Consider the following 27198-nt stretch of genomic DNA (forward strand, 5'->3'; position numbering starts at 1 on the left):
TGCTTGGTTTATTTCAAGAAATTGAGATGAGAGTGACACCCTTGTCCAACATATGCATGCAAAATCCCCGACAGGTCTATGAATATGAGTGTCATCAGGGGTTAGGATTTACAGTATGTGAAATTTGTTGTGCCTTGAGTCATGTAGAGTGAAAATATTTAAATTTTTGGTTAATTTGTCAATATTTTTTATTATTATTTAGTGAAAGACTGACACGGAACATCCTGTGGTTTTACATTTGAAAATAAGTTGCAATTTCATGACAAAGACGGTCTATTTATTTTCAACATCTATGCTTACAACAGCTGCAGCAAACAATTATTTACATCATCAGTCATGTTTTCCTTTCACTGTTTAAATCATTTAGCCCCCCAATAAAAAAAATAAATTAAAAAAGGGAGGAAAATGCCGCTGACAAGCTCCCAGAGCCCAAGATGACATGTTCATATGACATGTTGTTTTCTAACCAACAGTCCAAAACCTGAAGATATTTAATTAAATACGTCTGACAAAAGCAGCAAATCCTCACATTTTAGAAGCTGGAACTAGAAAGTGTTTATCTTGATTATTTTAAACCTGATAATACAGTATACCTAAATGATTCCATTAAATATGATGGTCACCTGTTGAAAAAGGGGTAACACATACTTATTGTACTAGTTTGTACTGTTTTTCATACATGCCATACCTTTGATTTGAGCGCAAAATTTCAGTGCAACAATATAGCAACACTGTCCAATTGCCTCTACTGTCTTTAAGCATCTTTGACATCATCAGTTTAGCATAATATAATTATGCTCTCTGCACTGTTGGGTTTGAGAGCAGTGCACACTGATTTCCCTCTGTGGGCCGTTTGCTTGTTCTGGGTCTTTAACTGTTAAATATAATTAATTGGCTAAGGCAGATAGTGTTAGTTAATCATATTTTGTTAGACCTCTGAAATGGGGAAAGAAGCCATTACCTGCACATGCCTTTACTCTTCCATTCCACAACATAGTCTTAATTAAAAGTCTTGGCACCAATTGTCTTTGCTGCCTCTGAACATAATGTTCATAGCTGGCAGCGCAGATGCCAAGATGTCACAGAAAGCTGGCTCTTGCTCAGGGCGGGAAGTCTTTAAGTCAGCCTACTTTGGGCCAATGCCATGAAGGGGTGAAATCCAGCTTCGCCTACTCAGGAACGTTCCCAATACTTGGATTTGAGCCCTCTCCTTCATCTGTCATTGGGAGCCCATATGCTTGTTAGAGAGTGTGGGTTGTTAGCTGAGAGGGGAGGAGAACCAGGGGAGGTGTTTTCCCAGACAGGCATCGATCTCCCAAGGGTGTTCTTGTGGCTTCTCTAGCTTCCTCTCGTCCTAATCCCACTGGGCAATGGGGCTCAGGGATAAGTTGTGCAACATCATGAGGTTGCGAGGGATGTCTTATGTGGCGGGTTAAAGGAAATGAGGATGGGCCTTGCAGAAGTGGGTGGAAAAAATGTGTCCCTTTCCTTATGTGAATGAAATTCCAGAGCACTTTTTCTGGGTGCAAATTGACGGGCACAAAGCTGTGCCTTGTTGTTGATGTGGTGCTCTGCCTTGCTTGTGGCTGGCTGAGGTGATTACTGCTGTGCAGAACACGCTGTTCCAGGATCAGCCACTCAGAGCCCGAAGCCAGCCATGCTGCCTCTGGAATGTCTGGTATGGGGACAGCGTAGCAGTCAGCCTGGAAGGAAGCAAACACATACATAGTTTTTAAACTTCTGCCTGGGCCTCCCACCTCTCTGTCTGTCTGTCTGAGGCCTCCCCTCTTCCTCCGAGTCTTGTCTCTCTGGAGATTCGGTCCTGCTGTGAACCTCATTTGTCTTCTTGATGTTCACAATTACTTTTCTCTCACTTTATGCATAATCAAGACACATTGTGCAATCTAGTGTTATCAAAATTCTGGCACTCAGCAGTATTGCTCACGAGTAGCACCTTCTGTTAGAGGCAAGAGTATATGATAGGCTTGTCTCTCTGCAGCACTGGTTTGAGTTTTACTCTTGGCACATATTGAGGTGGACTAATGATAATGAAAATATAATAAATAATTCCCTTTTAATCAAATGTAATAGGGATGGCGGACACAAACTATCACCAACATGACTTTTTAACCATCTGATCCCCCTCATGCTCAGCACTAAGTCATTCCATGACGCACTATGACACATCGTCCTGCATTTCAAGGAGTGCTATTTTTGACACAAATTTCTCAACATTAGTCACGTCTGAGTGCACAGTGTGGCCACGTTGTGCAACTTTTAAGTGCCGCCTCTGTCCACGCGCACTTTGCATGGAGAGGGCGCGGTCCTCAGACGGTTTCAGCCACCTTGCTTCGCAGGCAGGTGCTCGCTTCGATGGTGCACGCGAACTGCGCATGAGTCACTAAAATCCAGACGCTCCTGCAGAGAATGTGTGCCACTGCGTTGAAGACGCGTTGTTATTCAGCCGTAGAATGTTTTGACTGCAGTGCATTCATTCCAACGTGCCCTCATAGGTCACGCGGATTACCCATGGGCGGCTAAAATGCTTGCGTGGACCGGCTGCCTAACTTCCATACATTATCAGAAATTGTTGCTGCGTGTTCCCGTGTGTGAGTGAGTATGTACCGGAAGCAGGACAAGCTGTAAAACTCCATGAATAAGTAATATTGTCCCCACAGCAACCATCAGCATAACAGGTGTGAATGTGCATAAAAATGCGAAGCAGACTGTTGCTGTAAAGTATCCTGTGAGCTCAGCAAATCTTTTTTTCTGGATGGCTAAAGATGAAGGGGTGAGGTACAGTGTGAGGATACCATCCTTTTTTCCGACAAAAAAACCCAAAAATCCCTATGAGCATTTATGAGGGAATATAAGAAACCAATCGGATTGGAGCACCTGTGACTGTGTGCCCGCCCTGCTGTCAGATTTTGGGAGGGGGTGGTGGGATGGAGGGGCGGATTCCCCCCTCGGTTAGTGTAGCAGAATTACGCACACGGGTCTGACCAGGTCTGCGTCTGCCCGAGCAGCGCGTCTCTGGCCATTTGAGATGGTAATGTGTGCTTCATGTCTCCTCACTTTGTTTGGAGTGTGGAGCAGGGTTGCTTTTTCATTCTGGCCTCTGAAAAGCCCAATTTCACCTCACTCCTCCCGGATTAAAATCTAGGGTTACCTAATCTCTCTTAATCTGAACTAAATCTGTCTAATCGGCACAGAAAATTACACTCACTGATCTATAGCCCGCAAATAATCGGCAGAGGTGAAACCTCCTGCGCGCCGAGAGGTCTCCCTGGAGGGCAATTGTACGCCGCACACGTTGCACTGGGCGTTTTTTTTTTTTTTTTACGCACCAAGACCGATCGGACTCTGTATTTTTTTAAAAGACAAAAAACCCTTGTTGAGATTGTGCAGGAATTTCCCCTTGAGTAGTCCTCACATTGTCTTCTTTTATCGCGACTGGACGTGGAGGCTGGCACACAAAGCGCCATGTGACGCTCCGCCAGACACATCATTATGCAGAGTTTTGATTAAGAATTTGGGTTTTTCTCCCTCCGTTCCTATCAGATGGTGGAGAGAGAGAGGCAGAGTGAGACGGAGTGCGAGAGAGAGAGTTCGGGATTTCGCTGTAATCATGTTCGGAGAGTATTGATTTCGTGAGCGCACTCCAATTGGCAGCATCTCCACTACAGCGCCGGCGCGTCATCCTCGGTTCACATCGACGGAACGAGTTGTAAGCAAATGAGAACATGTGTGGGATCTGAGAGAGCGAGAAAAGGCAAGGGGGGATAGAGGGGAGCAAGAGGAGGAGTGATAAAAGCCGGTTTTATCAACCTGGCAAGTGGATACGAAATTTGATTGCTGGACTATTTTTTTTTCTTCATATTTTCCAGACTGGGAATTTATCGATTCGTCACATGCGCACGCCTCTTCATTATAATTGCAGACAGTTGGGTGCTGTTCAGGCTGAATGGACTTGAATGTGCCGCTTCCAGCTTAATCCGTGCAGACTGGAAGATTTAATAATTCACGGTAATCACGCATTATCGCCTCAGTGGATGCTCTCTACACAGCCCTGGTGATTTCTCCCCCCCTCTCTCCCCATTCTTCCTGTTGTCTTCTGGAGGATATATCGACGACCGCTTTGCAAATATGCTCCTTATCTGAAATATCATCTGTTGCTGCAACTGGATTGCAAAGCGCCCATGACTGGCACGCGTTTGAGACTGACTGTCTTGAGGTGATGTGGACTGTTGAACGAGAAGCGTTTTAATCACCGTTTGATATTTTACTCCTGGTAAAATGGACGAGAAATTGTTATTACTTTTATTACTTCTCTTATCTCTCCACGCGAGGCTGTGATTTTGCTCGTGTCCATCATGATCCTTCTACTCCGTTGAATCTCCTCTTATCGATTCAGACTGTAAGCTTAATATTGCAGGCGAATTTCAACGTGAATTTCACTGAAGACAGCGGGAGACGGGGATCGTGGAGGTATTTCCCTCCCTTGCTCTTCATTTGATTCATTCCATTCTCCACAGCAGCGTAAATGTTGATGATGGAGGACGACGAATTAGACGCTCATCAGGTTGATTCGGATTTCGAGCCGCAAAGCCGGCCTCGCTCGTGCACCTGGCCGCTGCCTTGCCCGGAGGATTTCCCTGGTGGACACGAGGTCAGCGGGGGTCTTCCGCTGGCCAACATCAAGGTGGAACCAGAGGACGTCCCGGCTTGCAGAGCGGGGCTCGTGGGCGGAACGCCGGGAGAGCTGAAGCATCCAGCCGGCGCCCCGGCACCCACAGGCGGGACGCACCCATGCCTGGCTGGCGCGGCGCTCGATGTGACCGGACCGCTGCGCAAAGCCAAGTCCTCGCGGCGGAACGCGTGGGGGAACCAGTCCTACGCGGATCTCATTACCCGCGCCATTGAGAGCACCCCAGAAAAGAGGCTCACGCTGTCACAGATATACGACTGGATGGTCCGTTATGTGCCCTATTTCAAGGATAAGGGCGACAGTAATAGCTCAGCTGGCTGGAAGGTAAGGAAAAAAAAACATACGGACCAACATGATGGGCTTTTTTGACGTGTTAATCACAGTGCCAAGTGATAACATTGAGTATTATTCCTATTCATTAAGCCATTCTGATTATTTTTCACCCCTCGTGCCATACACATGTCACCGTGGGATTCCTTGTCGGTTACGCATGAATGGTGCCATGCGTTATCTTGTCTTAGTTCATTACTGCCGTCAGTCATTCTAATAGATCATTGATGGCAGAATGTAATAGACTGGAGTGGAGTCACTCGTTGTGTGTGTAACAAGGATCAGCTCATCCCGGCTGCAGAGAGCGTCCGTAGTAGCGCATGAAATCTTTTTCACCGGGACCACAATGGTTAATGGTTTATTTCCATACCCCCACGAAGAAATGTGGCCGTTAAATAGAAGAAACTATTCAATGCGGTTTCATACCAACAGGCAGTGTACATTTCCCTCTATTAATCTGTTTAAAACACGTCTAAGAATCAACAGAGGGCCACTTGTAGGAGATCACAGGTCAGCTGTCCACAATGTAAATATTCAGAGGGGTGTTCACAACTGACCACAGTTCACCGCTGCTGCCTGTCTGGCTGAGAGCCTGGAGTAACCTCCTGGACATCTGCCCATATTATCAGACTCTGCTCCCAGCCACATCTTGTTTCTATTCATTATGGCCATCTGAGGACAAGGAGAAGGGGCAGGGAGATGAGCAGGCCAGCAGTGCTTGCCCTTATGGTGCACCTTCTCTGAGCGGGGATCTCGAGACTGTGGATGTTAAGTTTGCATCATTCCCATGGCAATGGGTGAGGAGGTAGAAGCAGTATGTGTACAGTATGATTTGTGGAGGCACTGTTAGTCATCAGAATCTGGGTCTGCAGGATATCTGGTTTTTACTGAAGCAAGACCACCAGACAGTCGAGCAACTATAACGAATTTCAATCATAAACCCCAAATTGAATAGACTGTTAATGCTTATCGCTGAATTCACCACATTAAATACTTAAGGAACAGGTATTGAGATTTCTACCCCTTCAGAACTATCTAGGCGTGTCATTCATGTAATTAAATTAAATCAAAGGCCAAAATAATGGCATGTGTCCAACGACGTGCATTCATGTTTTCATCTGGAATTTCTCTGTTGTCAAAACTTGTTGCCGTTGCATAACTCAAACCCTGTCACCGCTTGGAGTTGAGTCTCCTCTGTTGGCCTCAGCCTTAATCACAAGCGCCTGACTGACACCCTAAGCCTGTCCCATTAAACTGAAACCTGCCAAGGTGTGTCTCCAGGTAGACTTAGTTTCATTAGCCCTGCACTTGCACCGTGAGTCTCATACCACAGGGCCTCTTTATCTTTAGCGTCAAAGTCCCAGTCTGCTATTTATGAAACTGCAAATTAGCCGGGGGTTGACAGTGGCAGTCTGAGGTCCTGGGCTATTTCAGGCCACAGGCGAGACATGGGGCCCATTCCAGGTAATGACGGGGCATTAGATAAGTCGTTTAAAGCAGGCAGCCATAATGTCAGTAACAGGACTGACCTGGTTTTGGTCAGAGACAGGATGGTAAACATACACTTACGAGTCACATGTGTAGGTTACTTACAGGAACGGAACAAGTAACAAGGTATGGATTTTTTTTGTTGGAAGTATGATAGAGGGTCCATAAACATTTTTGCATACTGTGGCAAGACAGTTTTTGCACTGCATGGCCAGAAATTTACAAAAATAGTTGTATTAATTATTTCATTAAGGATAGCCATTCAACAAAAACAGTAACATTGTCTGTTCATGAAAGATTACCTGGTAAGACTGCATGTACAGTCAGTTTGCAAGACCAAGTTAGACAAGGTTCATGTAAAGTCACATGGTCACATTCAGTTCATGAGGCCAGGACCCATGATCATGCCACTGCACCCCCCCCCGACTCGCACACGACAATAGGTGCACTTTCACACATGTAATTTTACAGTCATATCAGGCAATTATATTTGACAGCAGCATTTGCAAGTTGGAAAACACTACTTGTATCATCCACTACATTTTCGTCTCTATCAACAGCAGCACGAGCCATGCAAAGCAGCCTGCTTTTTTCCGTTGTGATGGGAAAGACAAAAAAAAAAAAAGATAAAAGAATTGTTGGTAAGCTGCTGATGAAATAAAATGAAATTAGGTGGTATAGTTTCATGGGTTGCGTAGGAGGCAGGCGGGCAGACTGGGGGTTGGGTTGGGGTTGGGGGTGGTGGGCGGTGGACGACAGTTTATCGAACCTGCAGTATATGTGGCGGTTCTAGGGAAATAATCTCCACAAGCAGATTGTATGTTGTAAATTATGCTGCCATGACTGGCACTAGAAGGGATGTGCTGCTGGCTTTATGATAGGTACGAGACAGCCAGTACACAGAGACAGTATCATTAAGCTCCTATAAATACCTAATGGCTTCTGACTTCTAGGAAGACTGCAGTAGTCTCAGGTCATGGCTTCCTAATCACCTCCTTACTGAAGGGAGGTTACATAGAATTGTGCACTTGTGAACCGATTACACTTTCCACTGGGGTGCTAGTCACTGCTGCAGTGTAGATTAGTGGCCACTCCATTGGCCTTCATTTTCCACTGATCTGTAACTAAACTGATCCAACACAGAAATGTGCAGGATGCTAAAGTAAATTTAGAGATTAATTCTGAAGCCCTTTATGTTTTATTGTGTTTAATGTCTTTATGGCTAATTACGTCGGAGTGCAAGCATCCAAGGGTGCATGCTGCATTTGTGCGTGGGAGAAGCACATGTCAATTGCAACAAAGCGTCAGGGTTGGTAGTGTTGTGTGTGTCTTTGTGGGGGCTATTGCAGGGGGGAGGGGCTGTCTGCTCCTATAGGCGTGTGTGTTTGGGCCCGCTGATTGGTCTGACAGCATGTCACTGCAGAGAATGGTGCGTAGTCTCACTCTTGACTTCATAATACCTCTAATGGTGGGGTTTAAAGGGAACTTCATGTGGGGATTGCCCTGTAGGCAACCCAGAAGTTCATTAACTTCAAGGGGGTTAGATAATGCCATTGTTGCGCTGGCAGAGTTTGTGTTATTGTATACGGCAGCATGGGTTGTTATGGGATACAAAAATCCATAGTACACCATTGCTTTTGTTGTATTAAGTATATTTAAACAGAAATATGTGATGCATGCCTCTAAGATATCATGACAGTATATTTTTGGTGTGTGGAATTGACTAGTTTCTGCCTGCTTTAATGTCCAATGCATAGTTTCCCTGCATGAGTTGAGAGTGCAGGGCTTTTTCCAGTACAGATGCCAGGGGATTGTGCAGCAGGTTGACAAAGGTGCCAGGCAGTCACTCAGACACTTTAATCCAAAGCGACTTGAGTGTTATTTATAAAGTGTGTCCAGGTAGCGGGCTGCGGGGGGAAAAGGGCAGAAGGTCATGGGGCTTCCTTTATTGACAAAAATCAAACAGACCAGAAAGATGGAGCACAAAAAAAAAAAAAAATGAAAAGGTAAGACAAACTGCATGTGAGGCAATGAAGAGAGGACGGAGAAAGATGTCTCTGTAGGTACATGTAAAGTCTTATCTTCTGTAAACGCACACAACCCCTGCCTCCACAGGCAGTAGCATTTATAACAGTGCTGGGTCATATCACTTTATCTAATTGATTTATAGGTAAAGAGACAGACAGACTCTCGTAATCCTGTCACTATGCACAGGCTCCAGCAGCTGCAGCAGAGAGACACTTATCAAACACTATGAGGGATATGAATGTCAAATGTGCAGCAGAGAGAGTGTTTGACAGAAGCTTAGCATGAAGTGGAGAGACTCGAAACTTTCTGAGTGTGTAGAGTTGCTTGTGTGTGTGTGTGTGTGTGTGTGTAGGAATGCATGCTTGTGTCGCTTGATGATGGTCGGGAAGTCTAGAGAGACTGGAAACTATCCTAGACTTCAGCTGATTCATATTTTATCCTCCGTCTTGGCTCAGGGGAGCAGAGTAATTTGAGAGTGCGACACACACACACACACACACACACACACACACTTGCACACTCAGAAAATGAGAGCATATGATGCATGCTGGACAGATTTATGGTGCAGGATTATGAGCACCTTACATCTCCCCTTGGCTCTGCAGCCTGAGCCAGGTTGGGTTCAGGCAGTATATTCAGGTTGAGTCGGGTATCTGATGCCAAAAAGCCCGTTCTCACTGCCTTTCCCCCTGCGGCCTTCAGGCAGCCGTGGCAGTTCATTTCTCACTGAAAATGATTAATGTACATGCAAATTACCAAAGCATGGGCACGCATTCAAATATGGGAGACAGCAATCAGGAGACAGTAATATGAAAAACAATATAATTTTGCCTTTGATATTACTTTGCTCTGTTTTATCACTCCATCTAGCAGACACCCGTGTTATCTCCTCTTTAATCACTCCGCCTTTCTCTTTCTCTCCATCCATCTATCAGGCATTCTATACATTTTTTCTGTCTTAGTGGTTTTTGACACGAGGGGCAATTGAGGTGAGGAGTCTATCTCAAGGGAGCTATGGCGTCAGGATTTTGAGCTTCAGCAGTCTCCTGCCAGTGATCTAGACTGCCTTAAGCAGCGTGTCTCCTCTTATCTAAGAGAAATCTCATATCTCACATTATCTCAGAGATAATAGGATAACAATGCTGGATTTTCCCTCTGCTCGACTCCTCTCAGCTACTGGGTCTTTTGGAGCAGAATACAAGAGGATAAGACCGTCAAGTTCCCAATTCGACAGGCTTGAACTAATTTGGATGTTCTTCTCAGCTGAACTGAACTTCAGCTGTTGAAGCATTTCTTACCAAACCTATTACCCATGGATCTGCAGTTTTATTTTATTTTTTATAGCTGTTTGCTGACATTTCTCAGAATATTAACCACTGTCTCGGTTCGTTCCCCCCCCCCCCACGTAAACTGGAGGAGCATAGCGAAGCAGAGAGAAATTGTCATTCTTTTCCCATTGCACTATTTAGGGTGATGGTTACCACTATTCCCTCTGGCTCATGCACACACACATTTGCATGAAACACACACACACTTGTGCCTCCTCAAACCACCCATGGAGGAACACTCTGTTCTTGGGTGGGGTGAGCCATTTTTGGGGGAGGAGGGGGCTGACCAAGAGCGGAAGCGACTTTCTGCGGTGCTGTTTTGCTGTCTGATTTGTTTTGAAACCTGTCTGACTCGCGGCGATTGGCTCATGTGGAAGGCGTGGCACTGTTTGGTAAGCACCCACTGATTTTTTGGCAAAACCGTTCACAGCTGCAAGCACAGAATGTGGTGTGTGTTTGCCTCTCTGAGGCCGTGCAAGTTTGATGTCATGGAGATTTGATGGGAAGGGGGACAGCCTTGAGTGTTACACCAGTGCTGGGTGATTAAAACACATCTCTTTTTATTTCAAGGGAACGGGTTATGTAGCTTTGGAGGAGAGGAGGGAGCAGAAGGAGGTGTTCTTCTGTTGAAAGGGCTATATGTCATGCTTGTACTGCTGGACACACAGTGAGCTCTCAGCATGCAGCCACAATACCCACATTTCAATAAAATTGGGGGAAAAGTCACTGTGTTTCTGCTCATTTACCCTCCAGCCACATTCTGTTGACACCAGTATCCCTGTGACTTGTAGTCCTACTAATAAAAACTCCATGTATTGCTCATATTCTGCTAGTTTTTAGAGGGGTTGCTGAAGAATAAGAGAGGGAGGACATGCAGATCTTTGTCAGTGGAATTAATAGTGATGTTACTCCCAGAATACACTTCATAGTATAAAGCATTTTTCATTCATGACCATAAATACTTGCCAAAATGACTAATAGGCAATAAATGACTCATCATCTAATAACTGGTTCACAAATGAAACACTGTTGCTGTTTCCCAATATCAGTAGAGTAAGCTGAATGGCCAGGATTCACACATCAAAAGCGTTCTTCTAATATGTGACATATTTGGTGGTTTTCAAATTCATTTTAAGTGCTATGTTGAAGTAGCTTATTCTAATATAGAGAAAAGTCTGTCAGTTTCAATCTGATGGCAGCGGATGAAGTTATCGCGTCCCAGAGAAATGCTGTTTGTATTACAAATGTTATAAATGGCTTTGGATATTCACTTCAACGTGTGAATAAAATGTGTTAGCCCTCGCAGTGCTGGAAATTTTTGGTCTCCGTTTGTGGCAGCATGCTTGTTGCTCATCTGCGTCAGTGTGCATAATGTGTGATTGTCGTCGTCGTGTGTGTGTGTGTGTGTGTGGGGATGTTTGTGAGCGTATTTCTCTTCCTTTTCCCTGCATCAGTGTGTGTCTGTGTGTGTGCATGTGGGTGTGTTGGGGGGGGTTGATGGGCTCAGTGGGAGCCTGGGTCCCGGGGGAACAGCTCTCGTTAATAATTCAGACGAGGCTCATTATCAAGGCAGCGCAGATTTCTCCCTGATTCCACCTTAATTGCAGGCAGGCTGCTCCACTCAGGCAGGCGGTAGTCACGCTGGGTCGACTCTCTCTGTCTTTTTCTCCACCACTACAGGGCCTGCTCTGCTCCACTCTGTTCTGCTCCGTCTCCAGCGCTCACCCCTATGGCGGCCTCAGGCTAACCTACTCCACATATTAACGCACGCCTTAATAGCCGTAACATACTATGAACATGCTATTTATTTGCGCTTAAAGATGTGCCTCATATATTTCTGATTAGATGCAGGCGGCGGACTGTTTGGGCACCACTACGGAATGTTTTGTTATGTTTGCCAACAAAGACGCAATCTGCCGGATGACGTGGAAGGCCGGAGCCCTCAAACAATATGCTGATTAATGGTATTAGTTGATCGGTGTAATCGTCAACAATTTTCATAATCAATTAATTTCAGTCAGATGTGAAGTTTTCCTGCTTTTCTGGCCTTGGTATCATTATATGTTTAGTGTTTTTGCATTTTGCACTGCTGGGTAGACAAGACATGCAATTTAAAGACGCCATCTTGGCCTCCTTCATAGCTTTTTAACATTTTGTGGACTATTAATTGTAAAAACCACCAAAAAACCTCAAATGATAAGGGTTGGTCTTGTAGTTTACATGGTTGCTGTTTCATTGTGACTGAAGTGCTATTTGTATACTTACAGATCCATCTAAAACATAATGGCCTATGATGATGCACAATACACAAGTCTAATGTGTTTTGCTTTGGTTATATGCGTTGTGAAATATTATAATGGCGGGTTTATCCTTGAAATAGCCTATAGCATATTATCATACTGATGACACTGTAGAACGTGTGTAGCCATGATTGATATCAGGCTACAATAATACTCCTCTTCATGCCCGTCTATAGGCTTATGTAATGTATCTTGTCTTCATAATTTACACTGACTGATGGGTTTCCATTCACTCCGTTCAGTGAAGCCCCGTCGAGAGGGCAACATAATGGGCCTGATCTTGTCATACATGTATATGAATATTTCAAATCAAGTCACCCAACTAGATGGGGGCTTTAGATAAACAACACAGATGCTTCTTCCTCTTTGCTCTCGCTGCAAGATGAAGTGCGCTCCAAGCCGTATTTCTCTCCTGGCCACAAAACTCGCTTCCCACAAATCACGGTGCCCATATTTCCTAATTCAATTTTTCTCTTCGTCGGATATCTCTTCCTGTATGCAAGGGATTGATGGCCGTGTGCATGTGTGTAAATGTGTGTGTTTACGTGCACGCATATTGCCATGTCTGTCCCTGAGAAAGAGATGATGTATGCCGAGCTAAACGGTGTATTTCACAACGCTCCATCTCCGGACCCTTCCTGGCAGCCACGTGCCGGGTCTCTCGCTCCTCTCTGCCTGTCCATCAAGCCCCTGTCATGTGCCAAAGGATTGTGGGAGGGGAAAGGAGAGCGTATAAGGGCCGTCGATCAGTTTACCTGCGCTTGGCGGTCCCGACAAGTGATGGAGGGAGCCGCCTCACAAGGGGAAATGTAGTTAACGTTGACTGATCGGAGCAGGTGGACAGAAAAAGAAGGAGGGCAGCGGAGGAGAGGAGGAGCGGCAAGAGTTATGTTCAAGAAAGATGCTTGTTATGCTAATGGCTGGTGGATATGCTGCGGCTGAGCCACGCGCCCGCGGCTGATGGATGGGGCTCTGGAGGTCACCTCGGGTAGCGGCTGGTCAGGAAACGCACGGCGCCCCGCCGAGCTGTAATGTCTGCTCACCTGAGCTGAAAAGAGGGAGCTGACCTTGGGAAGAAATCAGTTTACATGCGCAGTTCTTCCTTGGGCGTGCACATTCGTACGTGTAAAACAAGCCATGTGTGAGCAAATCTGTGTGGGAGCCAGCATATGTGTGGGGAGGTTACAGGATTGGGGCGAGGTTGTTGGGTTATGAGGTGACTGCGAGACCAGCTGGGATTGAGGGGGGGGGGGGGGGGGGGGGGGTGTTTTTGTGCGTTTGAGGGGAGGTATGGTCAAGGCAGGGGGGTGAAATTCTTCCCTCCCCAATTGGATTTGTATGTCAGCGCCGTGAATCTGGGTCAGGACACTGGGTCCGGTGTTTAGTATGCTGACCATGTGAGGTCTGAACTCCAAGTCTGCTCATAGCCCTGAATGAACCCAGCACGTCTGCCTCGCCGTCTCCTCTCCCCCTTTCTCTCTTTCTCTTGCACCCTTTTTTCCCCCCGTCTCTGTCTCTTCCCCCTCTTTCTCCTTCGTCTTCTCTCTGCGCCGAGAGCCTTTTTCTATCCCCTCCTCTGTCTCTCTGCCTTTTTCTTTCCTTACCCCGGGCTTTTTTTTTCATACCCTTCTTTCTCGTGCTCTCTTTTTCACTGTCAGTCACTCACGGCCTTCTCTTCTCTCCTCACTTGTTCTATTTCACACTCTCAGTCCTCCCCACAAAGTAGCCTTTTTATCACTCATTTCCCTCTTCCCTCGCTCATTTCTCCTGCTCCTTTCATGTGCTTTTGAAATCCCCTTTTCATCTTTAGCTCTCTCTCTCTCGCTGCTCTCTCCCTCACACACACACACACACACACACACACTGGCTCATTCAGTCATTCTTTTATTATCCCAAAACTAAAGTGATAAATGGGTCTCTTTCTTCTCCGTAAATGTCACTCGGGGAATTGTCTCTGCTCATTGATTGACTGGAGTAGAAGGATGGCCACACATGCACATGCTCCAGGCGTGCACACGTGCACATGGGCTAAAAAGAGACAGAAGACGAAGAAGAAGAGAAATGGGGAAATGATCCGTCATTAGATGTGCAGCTTGGCTGGGACCGCAGCCGTCAGGGTTAACATCTGGCCCTCACAGGTCCAGTTTTCTCTCACAGGCTGATGCATCATTTGAAGAACTTGTGTGGCTGGGTTATAATGAAGCATCAATTCTCAACAGGACTTGGCATTCACAGGAGTGCTGGGAAGCTGGAGCTCAGCGAGGGATCAATCACAGTTAAACTATCAGAGCTGGCAGGCCACGCCGGTCTTCCCATTCTTTTCTTTCTAAAGTGACATGACGCAGAATGCATAAGTGTTATTCCCAGTTTTAGCGTTTGGTTGTAGCTTATCCTTAACTGTCAGAAAAGTGCCAGCCAAGGAAATAGGCATCAGAGCCGTTATTCAGACCAGACAGTGTGCCACGTGTGTGTGTGTAAGTAAATAGGGGTTAATAATGCTCAGTCATTTTCTTAATGTCTCATTCACCCTGCCTCAGGCGCTGGAGCTTGATAAAGGTCAAGACTACTGGTGGTTACATGTCGTCTTCCCTTATTTCATCCTCTTCACTGCTCAGCAGGGGGGGGGGGGGGGGCAAGGAGAGAGAAAAGTCCACGGCCAGCCAGCGACGATGTTGATGCGTGTGTCTTCATTCTCAGAACCCGGATAAAGAGATTTAATAGGGAGACAGTGGGGAGACGGGGGCGGCTGGCTCAGTCAATGAAGAGGGGATGAAAATATTAAATTGATGGAGAGACGGACAGAAAGACACAGAGAGCGAAGTGAGGAAAGTGGAGAGTGAGAGAAAAGAGAGCTAGAATAGTAGAGAGTAGATTATAGGGCTTCCAAGCAGGACTGGAAGCCAGACTTGGCTGCACTTCAGCTACACTCTGCACACTTCAGCTCAAGTGTGCGTCCATTAGTGCACTCCCATTGCACTCAGAAAGCCATGCACTCTGAGATGCAACACACATGCACATGCATGCACACATACACACACACAGTAAATTTTGTGTATGCTGTTCATACATGCAAAGCCCCACAGACATGCAGCACAGTTAGCTTACACTAGTGCTGCCCTCACACACGTTTTCCCCAAAAAGCTACACTGACCTAATCTTGCTCCATCTCTATTCCTCTCACTTTCTCTCTCTCACACGCACACACTCTCACACACACATTCACAATCTCTTCACTAGCCACCAGATTGCTTCCCGTCAAAATAAATAATTAAATGTGTGCAATAACAGCTTCCGAAAAAAGATCCCTCAATTAGTGCAAAATGGGTAAATGGCGTGGGGTAGGGGCTGCGGGGGGGAGTGGTATTTCGGGAACACACACACACACATAAACGCATACACACAATCTATTACATAAGACAAGTCATGACCCAAGAAGGTTTTTACGCAGTTGTGCAACGGTAATTTGCCCCCCTCCCCTTTAGCAATCAGCTTAGTGAAGTCTTTTCTCAAATCCTTACAAGCGATCCATGCCCAAAGACTGGCCGGGGAGAGATCTAGCTGAGTGCCACGGAGGTGCAAGAGGGGATGCTGCCGGGGTCAAGGCTGTGTGTGTGTGTGTGAATGTGAATGTGTGTGTTTGTGGAGCTGTCTTTGTACATTTCCAGGCCTGTGTGTCTGCAATGGTGATTAGGAAAAAGGTCATAATTCATGTGTGTAAGTGAGAGAGAGAAAGAGATCCTGAACTTTGATGTTCCTCTTGAGAAAGGTGTGTGTAGGTGTATGTTAGAGGCTAGCAGCAGTGGATGTGCGGTGACGGTAGGATGTTACCTGGCTATGATGAGAGAGTGGATACTGTAGGATAGATGGGTGTTTAATGACAGGGATTGGTGTGGTTTACAGCCTGACTGACCATGAAGATCAGTAATTACTTTGGAAGTGCCAAATCCCCCCATGGAAATAAAAGCATGATTTCATTAGGGTTGCAACTAATAATTAGTTACATTATTGCTTAAGCTATGGATTATTTTAATTAATAGATTAATTGTTTAGTGTATAAAATGAAGAGAGCATCAGGACAAAGGCTCAATGCGTGGTTCCAAAGACAAAGGGATCACCTTTAAATGTCTTAAATTTTCTGGTTTTATTTAGTCTTATTTTGGTGAACAATCTCAAAGGAGGGATTCAGGTTATAGCTACACGAGACAGACAAAAGTTGCATCTTCACAATGTAGAAGCTGGACAAGCATTTTTCTGTGGTTCAAATAACTGACTGATCGTTGCTATTTCAGCAGATTTCAGGCTCCATTGTAAATTCCAATAGGACCCATATGTCACTTTTCAAAAGACCAAGGCTTCGGTGGCTTGTTGGCCTTGTAGCTGCCACATAGCCCTTTTCCATACACCTGGCTTGGTTTGACTCGGCACAACAACCCGGTGCAGCAGGGATTTGCATCCCACTGCAAGGCATCTCTTTAACTGATGATAGGCCAGTCTTGAGGCAATGACGTTTAAAAGCAGTGCCCTCTTTAGCAGTGTTTACTATTGCCACTTGTGGTCATGGATTTTCAGGCTATTGCTATGATTTTCTTGGCATCCACTGCTCACTGCTTGAAACACAGAGACTGTATGATTGAAACTGATGAAGTACTGCTATGCCTGGCAATAGCAGCCGAGGCTATTTAAACATGTCGTTGGAGGCGGTTGGGCACGCTTTGACGCGACTCCAGAGACGGTCCATCTCCGGCACAACTCGGCGTGTTTAAACTGGTAATGTAAAGGCAAATCAACGCAGCATGGTTTGACTCCACGTGAATAAAAGCGAGCCAATGGAAAAGCCGTGACGCTGCCCACTGTTGCACCTGATTTGCCGCTCATGTGCTAGTTTTATTTCTGACTCCATGCCATCCAAAAACCTTTCAGCAGAGCTGGCATCTGGCCAGATTGTATTGTTATCATCAGCAGGGCTATAATGCAAAACCACACTCACAGCAGGTGCCAAAACCAAGCTCAAATGTTTCAGTGGGACAAATGTATTCCAGAATAGGCCAAATCTGTGTGTGATAAATGCCACGTCACTACAGCAAACAGATGGATCCCTAAACCTGGAAACCTACAGAGTAAGCAAACTAGGGGAGGAATTAGCACTTTTGCTAACACAGCTAGCTTTGTGGAGGCTTTTCTGTTTGTTAAATGTCAGACATGTTGATTCTGGTATTCAGCATAGGGCATCACAACACAGGTCACAGACCTGGAGGGATAGAGGGAGATCAGACGGATCACTCTAAGCGAAGAGAGTGAGTTAGTGAAGGCGGTGATGGTGGAGGGGTAGAGCAATGGCACCCTGACACAAAGTGTTAGACAAATGGATGGATTGATGGGTAAATGTACAAAGGAATAAGCTCATGGTTGAGGGCGTGAAGGGCTGGCACGAACAACTGCAAGTGATGACGTGATGACGTGCTGACGCGAGGTGAGGAAGGCAGGCAAAAGAAGTGAAAAGAGCTTATGTCTCACATGTGTAGAACAGTTGTTTCACCTTGCTTGCGGTTAAGAGTAGGTCAACTTGCAATGATGCTTAGTGCAAGGAGAGCAGCGGCTGTGCGATGCAGAGTGGGTGAAAATGGGAGCAATGGGCTGAAGTGGAAAGATGTGAGCGAAGAAGGGAAGCAGGATGGATAAATCTGGAGCTGGGGAAATGAAAAGCCGCAGCGCACCGAGCTTAAGTGAGGGCACGGCTGGAGAGATATGGGGAGGGACGGAAAGGGTCAATAAGAGATGCAGGGTGAAAGGGGGAAAGATGGATGGAGGGAGAGTGACAGAGGGGAGAAAATGACAGAGGAGGGGGCCTCAGTGGGGTCTCTGTGGTGGGGCGGTTGCGTGACTGAGTGGAAAGTGCACTGCTGTGTGTGTAATGCTCTCAAGACGGATATTAAGACGCACTGCCCGCCTCACACAGTCACTGCTCCTCTCTCCCCTTTTCTCCTTTGCTCTCCTCCATTCTGCTCCCTCTCCCGCTCCCTCCGTGTCCACTAATGATCCTCGCGTCCTGCCACTGATGCCCACTGATGCCCACTGACAGTCGCGCTCAGGCGGAAACGCTGCAGCCCCCTTCCAGGAGTGCTGCGACACACACGCACACGCACACACACACACACATATACAGAGGTGTAGTACTTTCTCACATATATGTATCAGCTCATGCAAAGCTGCTGACAGATGTGTGTGTGTGTGTGTGTGTGTGTGTGTGTGTGTGTGTGTGTGTGTGTCAGAGTATGCGACCACCACTCCCTCTCCCCACACACAGACAGAACCCCTCGGTGGTGCTCACAGTCACGCACTTACTGTAAATATGCCTCCATCCTGATGCATCTGTCTTCAGGAATATTTATGTGATGGATAGATGTGGGCCATCGAGGTAATCACAGGGTACAGCTAGCTCGATAATGATGCTACCGGTCTCTCCTCTGGCCTGTGAGCTTTGATGACAAATGAATTTCTAAAAGTGACAATGAGAGGGCAGTGCAAATACTCACCATAGATTCAACATGTTTTGTATAGAAGCACCAGGCTACAAGGAGTTTTTCATTTTGTTTTGCAGGTACAGCATCAAAGATTTGCCAGAATGCATATGCAATCTGCTTTATGTTGCAATTTAGATGACACAATTAGACAAAGGGCGATAAATGCATTGAAGTATTCTGTTTATAGCAAAGTTAAATTGGGAATCTCTCTTGAAATCAGCCTCTTAATCTACAGTCAGCTTTGCCAATGCTGTTCCTCCTCAAAGGTCAATTCCCCTTTCAGCACCTCTATCATGCACAATCATCATGTGTTGGCAGTCAACTCAGGTCTGCTCAGGGAGAGTAGCTTGTGGTGCGGGTGGTTTTTATGTTACAGTCTGTGGCTGGGACCCAAATGCATGAGAGCATCCTGTTGAGGTGGTATTTGTAGGTAAGAAATAGAAGTCTTTAGTGATAGGACTCTCTTTTTTAGAGATATATTGTAAGCCTCCTTTTATATATCGCCTTTGGCTGATCTCAAGGTAGTTCCAAGGCCTCGCAACATAAACTGAGAAGATGAAGTATAAAAAGCTCCCAGAATGTGATAACTTAACATTGGGCACTTCTTAAAAACATTTTCCAAACATTAACTTGCATTGGTAAAGAATAATGCATTGTTGTTGCTCGTTGTGTAGAAAATGTTTGCATGGAATCTCTTAATTACGTTGGGGGTTTTGTGGCAGAACCTAGCTTGTTAGCTGCTATTGCCAACATACCACTGCAGCTGTTGTTCAAGGTTTCATTAGCAGTAAGCTGCATCTACAAAGTGACAAATTTAAACAACAAATTAACCGCAACATATATAAAGTATCTATAAAATGCACCAACAAGTAAAAGCTCCACAGTTTTGTAATGTTTCATTTGCTCTGAAAAAAGTGCAGTTTAAAAAATGCACAAGTGTCATACGTTAATTTTAGCTGCGGTCACCTGATGGTGTCTTTGTTGTCAGTCTTGGCTACCTCAACCCTGTCTCTGATAACGCAACTAATATTCAACGGCATTCTGTGCTCAATATGAACAATTTGCAGGTATGTTCAATGTGAGGTTTTTGTTTGGCATGTTGAGATCAAGTGGGGACCTCCTAGTTATATGTTTAAAACTGGAAGAAATTTATTTGAAATGAGACAGAACTTACATGTGAAATCTTCCTCTTTCCCCTAAATACAGGTTAACTTTCATAATTAGAAAAAAAATCCCACCACCACCCCTATGTCAAAACCCTTTCCATTCCCATACTTTCCCGCCGTAATCCAACCGATCCAAGCAGAGGCCCCGATCCTGACTGCCGAGGAGAGGTTAGGAATTAGGTCACAGCATCTCACTCCTCTAATTAGATGCTGGAGTGTATGCATGTCTGTGCATGTGTGTGTGTGTGTGTGTGTGTGTGTGTCTGTATGTGCGTCTGCACGCTGGGTGCTCTTAATCTGCATGTGGCCTGTATGGTAATGGAGAGTCTTGGGAAGCTGCGTTAACCCGCATTTCTGTCACTCTCCACATGTTATCAGAAATGTTTCTGACGTCAGTTCTTGAACTGATGAGGAGAAAGGTCAGTGATGAAGACACTGAGGCAAAAACGTATCCCAGGACTGAAAGAACAGGTCAGCTTCAGCTATAAAAGATGCATGTGAAGCATTAACATTCCCAAAGAACAAGCTCCAGTCGAGAGGACGCTTTGGCCTACACGCCCCATGTTGCTGGCGGGTTAGGATTCAAACCATCGGTGAGATGGAAGTCAGCGGCATTTAAGGTGAAAGAGCTCTCCTGTGCCCCGTGCGTTTGTTCCATCCTCTTTCTGAGACATATCCACGTAGGGGGCGAGGAAAGACATACCTCTGCCTCTGCAGTTTTAATGTCTACTCGTGTTCTTGTTCATTTCAGGATGTGCATGTGTGTTAACATGACCGAGAAATTGACGTGGCCATAAAAAGACGGCGTGAGTCACTTGGAAGTTTTATACCCAGAAATGGATTGTACATGAGCTCAGTGGGGAGTGTGCAGAGGGCACGAGGGTAAACAATCGGCGTACACCGGGAAGAGAGAGAATGAGGGATCATAGAGAATTTTTTTTTATGTGTGTGTGTGTGTCGTGCAGGCATGCGAGCATGAGCCTGTGTGTGTGTGTGAGTCTGTGTGTGTGGGAGATGGAGTAAAAGAAAGAGAGTAGTGCGGGGCTAGTCTTAATTAAGTTTTCAGGAGGCTCTTAAAAGGTCATGGCACGCCTCTGCACCCCCCCCCCCTCCCCACCACCACCACGGCCCGCCGAAATTTCACTTTCCTCCTCCCTTCCCTCCCTCCCTCCTCCTACTCCCTCACCTCCACATTGCGATCTATCCAGTCATCAGCCCCCCATCTGTGCACATTAGCCATTCATGAACACACTCATTAGGGTGGGAGTTTGAAGCGATTGTGTTCACTAGTCTGCGGCTGGAGCGTGGCGATTAATATTTCAGCGTCTCCCGTCGAGGAGCTGAGAGCAAGTTTGGCCCTCTTAAGCGAGAGAGAGAGAGAGTGAGAGTGCCTCACCCCTCCCTTTCTCCCTCCAACCCCAACAAACCTTCCTCCTCCTCCTCTTCCTCCTCTCAGACAGTCTGTACAACTTACAGTACGTTGCCCCCCTATTTCCATTTATTGCGTACACACTGATGATTTGGATACACATTTTTTTGCCCCCACACACATGCACACACGCACACACACACACACACACACAAGACCCTAACTCAAACTGACTTAATTGGGCTCTTTTTGTTTCAAGAAACGGCGAGAGGAGGGGGGAGGGAGGAGGGGTAAATCCTGTCTTTTCTTGTCCCCCATCTCCTCATTCCTCTCAGTTGGCCCGTAGTGTCTCTCTCTCTCCCTGTCCTTCATTTTCTGTCCTCACGAGCTCGCATTGAATTGGTTTGGGTCGGGGTCGGAGAGGTTGAGGTGGGTGGTATTCTTAACTGTATATATAACCACACTGAGTTCATTCAGACCAAATCGATACTCTCCCTTGTTCATACTGTACTCTGGTGCTTGGAATTTGAGGCAGCCAGGAGCATCGTGGGTTATCAGGCAGTCAATATTTGAAGCACTGCTCCTGAATACAGAAATCTCTTTGACCCCGCAGTTGAGATCTCCTCTCCTTGATTTCACAAGCGTCCTGCTTCTGAGGCCATGTCCACACCGATGTGGATTAATTTTGAAACGCTTTTTTTTTTTCTTCTCTACATTGATTTACACCGAGGCAGCACTTTCGAGCACCAGCAGTTGATATTTTTAAAAAAAAAAAAAAAAAAAAAAAAAGGTTTGAAAATGCTGGTCTTATTCTATAATGTGGACAAGGTTTTTTTTTAAAAGCAGGCATATATATTGTCGGATTATTCTTATGCCTGTCGCTGTCATGTCATTCATCCAGTGGCATGTCCAATTAAAAATATTAAAGCATTTTTGTAATTTTTAGAAATTCATTCATGACTTGTATAAGATGATCTCCAAATGCCACTGTGATGTCAAAGTTTTGGCACATACTAAATTTTTAAGTTCGTGAGGACAGACTTGGGCGATATGGTCAATGAAACACCACTCCTCTCCTTGATTTCATCCTTGTGTTTGCTAACATGGACACATTTAAAAAAAAAAGAAAAGAGCATTTTCTCTGTTTCAGCCTTCAATCCAAATAAAAGCAAGATTCTCTGCCTGATTGTGAAGCTCGTCCTTCGAAACAGATAAATCTGAAAACCGTGATGGATGGTCATAAATCCTCCCAAAGCCAGTGGTACTTCCTCGGCTGCCTGCTGCATTAAGATGATAGATAAAATTTCATTGTACACCCAGTTACATATATTGACTATTAAATGTCAAATGAATAAAAAACACGAGTACAGCTAATAATCCCAGCGACATTTGTTGGCTAAGTGGAGGAGCTTTGGCTGCGTTCAGAAGAGCAATCACACGTCAGTGTTTTCGACTTCTCTGTTAATAGGCAGCATTTACAGCCATCGTTTACAAGAATTCACCATTTCATACTTCCATACTCTGACAGCAGAAATGGGAGATATGTCAACGACAACATCCACAGTGTGTTTGGCTACAGTGAAACCAAAGACAAGCGATCAAAGGGGGTCAAAGTTGGTTGGTTTTTTTAAACCGTCTATCCATGCGTTGGCATTTTAGTGTGCATGGCAAGAAAACAACCTGAAAGCACAAGTGAGTGAAAAAAATAGGATAAAAATATAATTACAAGTGGTAAAACAGCTTGCGGTATGTTCTAAAATAACATACACGTGCTATACAGACGCATGGTTGCATTTTTTTGCTCTGTTGTGTAGTTGCACTGTGTGCAGAAAAAGCCTATACACCATCCTTTATGTGTGTTTGGCTGCATACAGTGCTCTTCTATAGTCTGAAGGATGGAGGCTGTAGCTGAAGGTCAAGGTCGCTTAGGAGGAGGAGGTTACAGAAAGAAATACCTCCATAGAGCCTTTAACTACCTAAGCTTCTGTTATTCACATCCCTACCACTCTTCCAAGCGGGCCCCCACATTCAAGACCCTCTCTAACTCTCCTTTGTTCCCCCATCCTCTTTTTGTTCTTCACCCACCTCTGCCCTCTCAACCCCTCCCCCTGCAGTTACACTCGACCACCCCCCCACCTCCAACTCCCTGCTTTTCATTCTGAGCATGCCATTCTCCATCTTCTTCTCCATATAGGTGTGCAAATAAGTGGGAGTCTTTGGGTTGTGCGTGATTAAGTGGAAGTCTGCAGGCTGAAGTGTTGCATGTGGGTAGGCATTCATGGTGAGCAGTGGTTGGTGTGGCGCACACTGATGGTTAATGAAGTTCCTCTGCACCTCATAGCCCTATTAAACCGCTGCCCCCTACCTCTACCCACTTCACCCCCCACCTCTCGCCTTGTTTCTCCCCAAGGGAGAGAGTTGGCAGGGAGCGAGCCGGCTGCTATGGCAACAACAAGGAACCCTCCCTCTCCCACAGGTCTCCTTAGCAACTGGTAGCTTGGCATTGTGGTAATGAGTGTGCCCGGTGTGCCAGGCTTTGTGTCATGTTGGCATGTGTGTGCAATGTACGTGTGTGTGAGAGAACGAGTGCACAGGTGTACGTGTTTGACCACGTCTGTGTGGTTGATTGGGACGGTTTGCCAATTTAGGTGAGACTTAAAATGTGTGATGACAAAGAGATGTGGAGCCACTATTTGGTGCTGGTCCAAAAAAATTGTGAATCTTATTTTATTAAAATGTAACCAAAGCTGGCACTTGACTGACTCCACTTATCTTTTCTCTGTCTGGGTGTGTAGGTTTGTGTGTTCTGCAGATGTGTGTCTGTGTTTCTGTGTATTTGTGCATTATTTTTCCCGTCGCTGTGATTGCGGCCCTTCTTCTCTGTGCTGTAAAATTGAAGCAATTAAAGGGACGATCGGATGAATTTTGCATGCCATGTGCATGGCTGCCTATGAGTTTCCTGCTCTGCTGAAATTAAATTAAACGCTGAGAATGATGTTTATTAAAGTGTGATCAGAGGTGTGCACTGACCTTTAGAATGTGGGAAATGAGATTCTCATTGTTATGAATGAGATTATGTGGAGGCCGAGTGTGAAAAAAGCCTGGGCCTGCATTGATTCCATTGTTGGCCGACAGTTTCTTTGTATATAGCAGAGGGAGGTTTCAATATAATCAAATCCACACTGTGCCTGTTGGCTATTAAATGGACTGATACACAAATATAGACACACAGGCGCTCACATAAATGCAGATTGACTTGTGCACGCTTGCGCACACACGCACATCTTGCCGATCTTGTAAAAAGAGCTGTAAAAGCCTCTCCAGAAACGTGTTGGTCTTTAACAAAAGCATGGCAAGCCCAGTGGAAAATGTTAGTTTGCTCCCGAGACGAGGTGTGAAGTGCGAGCAGGCGGCCGGCCCCACAGGTGGCCCAGCCCAAACACCTGTTGTGTGAATTCTCAGTGGGAGGGCGTGAGCTCTGCCTACCTTGCAGGTCCCAGTGGAAAAACCACACCCATGCTATACTGTGGCACGTGCTCACTCATGTGCCCACGCCCACTCTGAGGCTCCCCCGTTTTGTGCGTGGGTGTCAGATGTGATGCCCAGATTGTGTCCCCTTTGTGCCCACCGGAAACACTCAGCTGTCCCTGGCACCAGGCGAGCGGATTTTCCGATCCCCTAACCGGGTCTCAGATGCTCTACTAATCTGTCAACATCTATTTTTACCCACCAAAGCTGCGGCAGCCCTTCTCTATCCCACACCCTGCCACCCTGATGCCAACCCTTCACTTGGCGCCAGGGTGGGCACGGCTGATGACTCGCCAGCCATTGGATGCAATTAGTGCACAGTCAGGCAGGAATCCCCTACCAACTCCATTACACCCCTCTCCACAGCCACTTCCTGATCTGAGGCTACCAGACACACTACCACACACTTGCTTTTCATTTTAAGCCTTTTTATAAATGGCACTCCTGCAGTGTTGTGGAATAATAGGGTCGGATACAGAGCACCTTTCACAGTGCTTGAATCACTCCACTGTGCAAACTCAGTCTATTCAAGTACAATGGCAGCCAAGGGAATGCACATTTGAATTGCACCTGTTCAGATTTGGTGGTGAGAGATTAAGTGAAAGTTCTGTCTGTAATAGGACAGCTATCGGTGTAAAGTCCTTGAGTTTCTCTAATGATCCTATACGAAATGAAAGCCTGAAAGTTTTTGCCTTTTTTCTGTAAACCGTATTCATTCAACAAGAAATTACAAGCACTGCCAATCCTCAGAGACCCCGTAGTGATACACTGAGATAGATGCAATTCCTAATCCCAGGTTTATTTCTTCACCAACAAGGGCTGTAATGTGCCTTGCATGCCAATGCAGTCGTGACCACTGCGGTGGAGGCGATGATGGCATGTGGCAGAGAAGTAACTGTTTCTCACCTCCTAATAAAAGAGACTCCTTTTTAATCTTTTCAATTTGATTGCATTCCAAAAACAGGCCTGTCTGCCCATCTGTCTCTCTTAAAGAAGCCTCCTAAAGGGATTTTAATCATCTGACTCTGGGCTTCTCAGGCAAATAGCTACATCTCTCTCTTTCTCTCTCGCACACACACACACACACGCATACATACACACACACTCTCTCCCTTCCTGTCTCTCTCTCTCTTACACACATACACACACAAACAATTTCCAATTTTCTTCCATGTACTCACTGTCATAGTCTCACTTGTCTTCTCTCACTCTCTGATACACCGTATCGTCTCAGCTCCATTGTGCCATATCTGTGCAACCATTAGGCCCTTCAGTCCCTCTTCAAGCCCCCCTCAGACACATAAAATCCCCCCTACCCTGTCCCTATTAATCCACATGGCTCTAAATTCTTTATTTCCCTTCAAAGGGACAACGCGAGCCGTGACATCAATCATGGAAAGCGAATATTTAGCCGGCGCTAATTTCCACCAATAGCCTGGAGACAGGCTTAGCTGACAAAACTCATTCCTGTGCTGAACAAAACTGCTTGTGTTGAAATCTCCCCTCCCCCTGATCCCTCCTGCCTTCTGCACAGGCAAAAACAGCATCACAATAAACACAGTTAGTGCTTCTGTTACTCCCCCTTGATTTAGGCTTATCAAATGAATGTGCACCATAGAGGGATACCCTTTGACAATACATAATGGCTCCATTCTGCATGAAATGGTTCGGTAATACCAGTCGAGTGTGGCAAACGGCTTTACCCGGTGCCACTACAAGAACAGCTGCTGTGTTCTTAGCTGGGCAAGCGCACCACGCTGCTGCACCCTTGAGGTTGTTTGAATCGGGTGAGTGGTTTCTTTTTGCTGGTTCCCAGACCCCACTCACAGTCCTTAGTTCCTCACTCAGTTCTGTTTGAATGAGTGCACATTCGCCACAAGATGGGTCCTATAAACCGTTTGACCTGTTTCCTCGCCCCTCTGTGTGTGAGCATGTGTGTGGGTGTGTGAGCGGGAAAATCTCAGAGTGGGTTCTGATGGGGGCTAATGGAGGGGGATGGGGTGAGTGGGGGGCATTTTGAGGGCACCTCTTTGTGTGGCTTGGAGGGGCCCCTTGTGGTACCTCTATACTCCTACCCCTACCCCCAAGCGCCTCCACCTCCTGCTGCAGCCCCCCAGCACAGCTGCCCCCATGCCAGTCAGTCAGGTTATCCCAGCTGAACCATGGGGCTCAACATAACAACCCCTACCCCCATACCACGTCTACTCCCAATGCTAAAGCATGACTGACATCTTGGGAGTGGCAACAGAGGGACACAATCGGCACCAAGCCAATTGGGCAAGTGGGCACAGTCACTTAACTCACAATCCTGCGGTGGTTAGACATTGTTGTGCGAACGGTGGGGATATGGTATATTGACCGCCCATTTTGGCCTCATAATACAGGTGGATTGTGTAGTTAGTCAGACCTTGATGTGTGCTAAGCCTCAGCAC

General features: G+C 46.1%; 1 protein-coding gene across 1 annotated transcript in view; it reads left to right on the top strand.

Annotated features, from left to right (window-relative positions):
• The first annotated feature begins 4499 nt into the window (after positions 1–4499).
• Positions 4500–27198, top strand: part of LOC121610664 (forkhead box protein O3-like) — a 29841-nt gene continuing 7142 nt past the window's right edge. The window contains exon 1 of the mRNA XM_041942885.1: positions 4500–5032. Within this exon, the coding sequence (XP_041798819.1) occupies positions 4544–5032 (489 nt within the window). The 5' untranslated portion in view covers positions 4500–4543. The remainder of the gene's footprint in view (positions 5033–27198) is intronic.

This window comes from Chelmon rostratus, chromosome 8 (assembly GCF_017976325.1).
Source record: "Chelmon rostratus isolate fCheRos1 chromosome 8, fCheRos1.pri, whole genome shotgun sequence".
Lineage (NCBI taxonomy): Eukaryota > Metazoa > Chordata > Actinopteri > Chaetodontiformes > Chaetodontidae > Chelmon > Chelmon rostratus.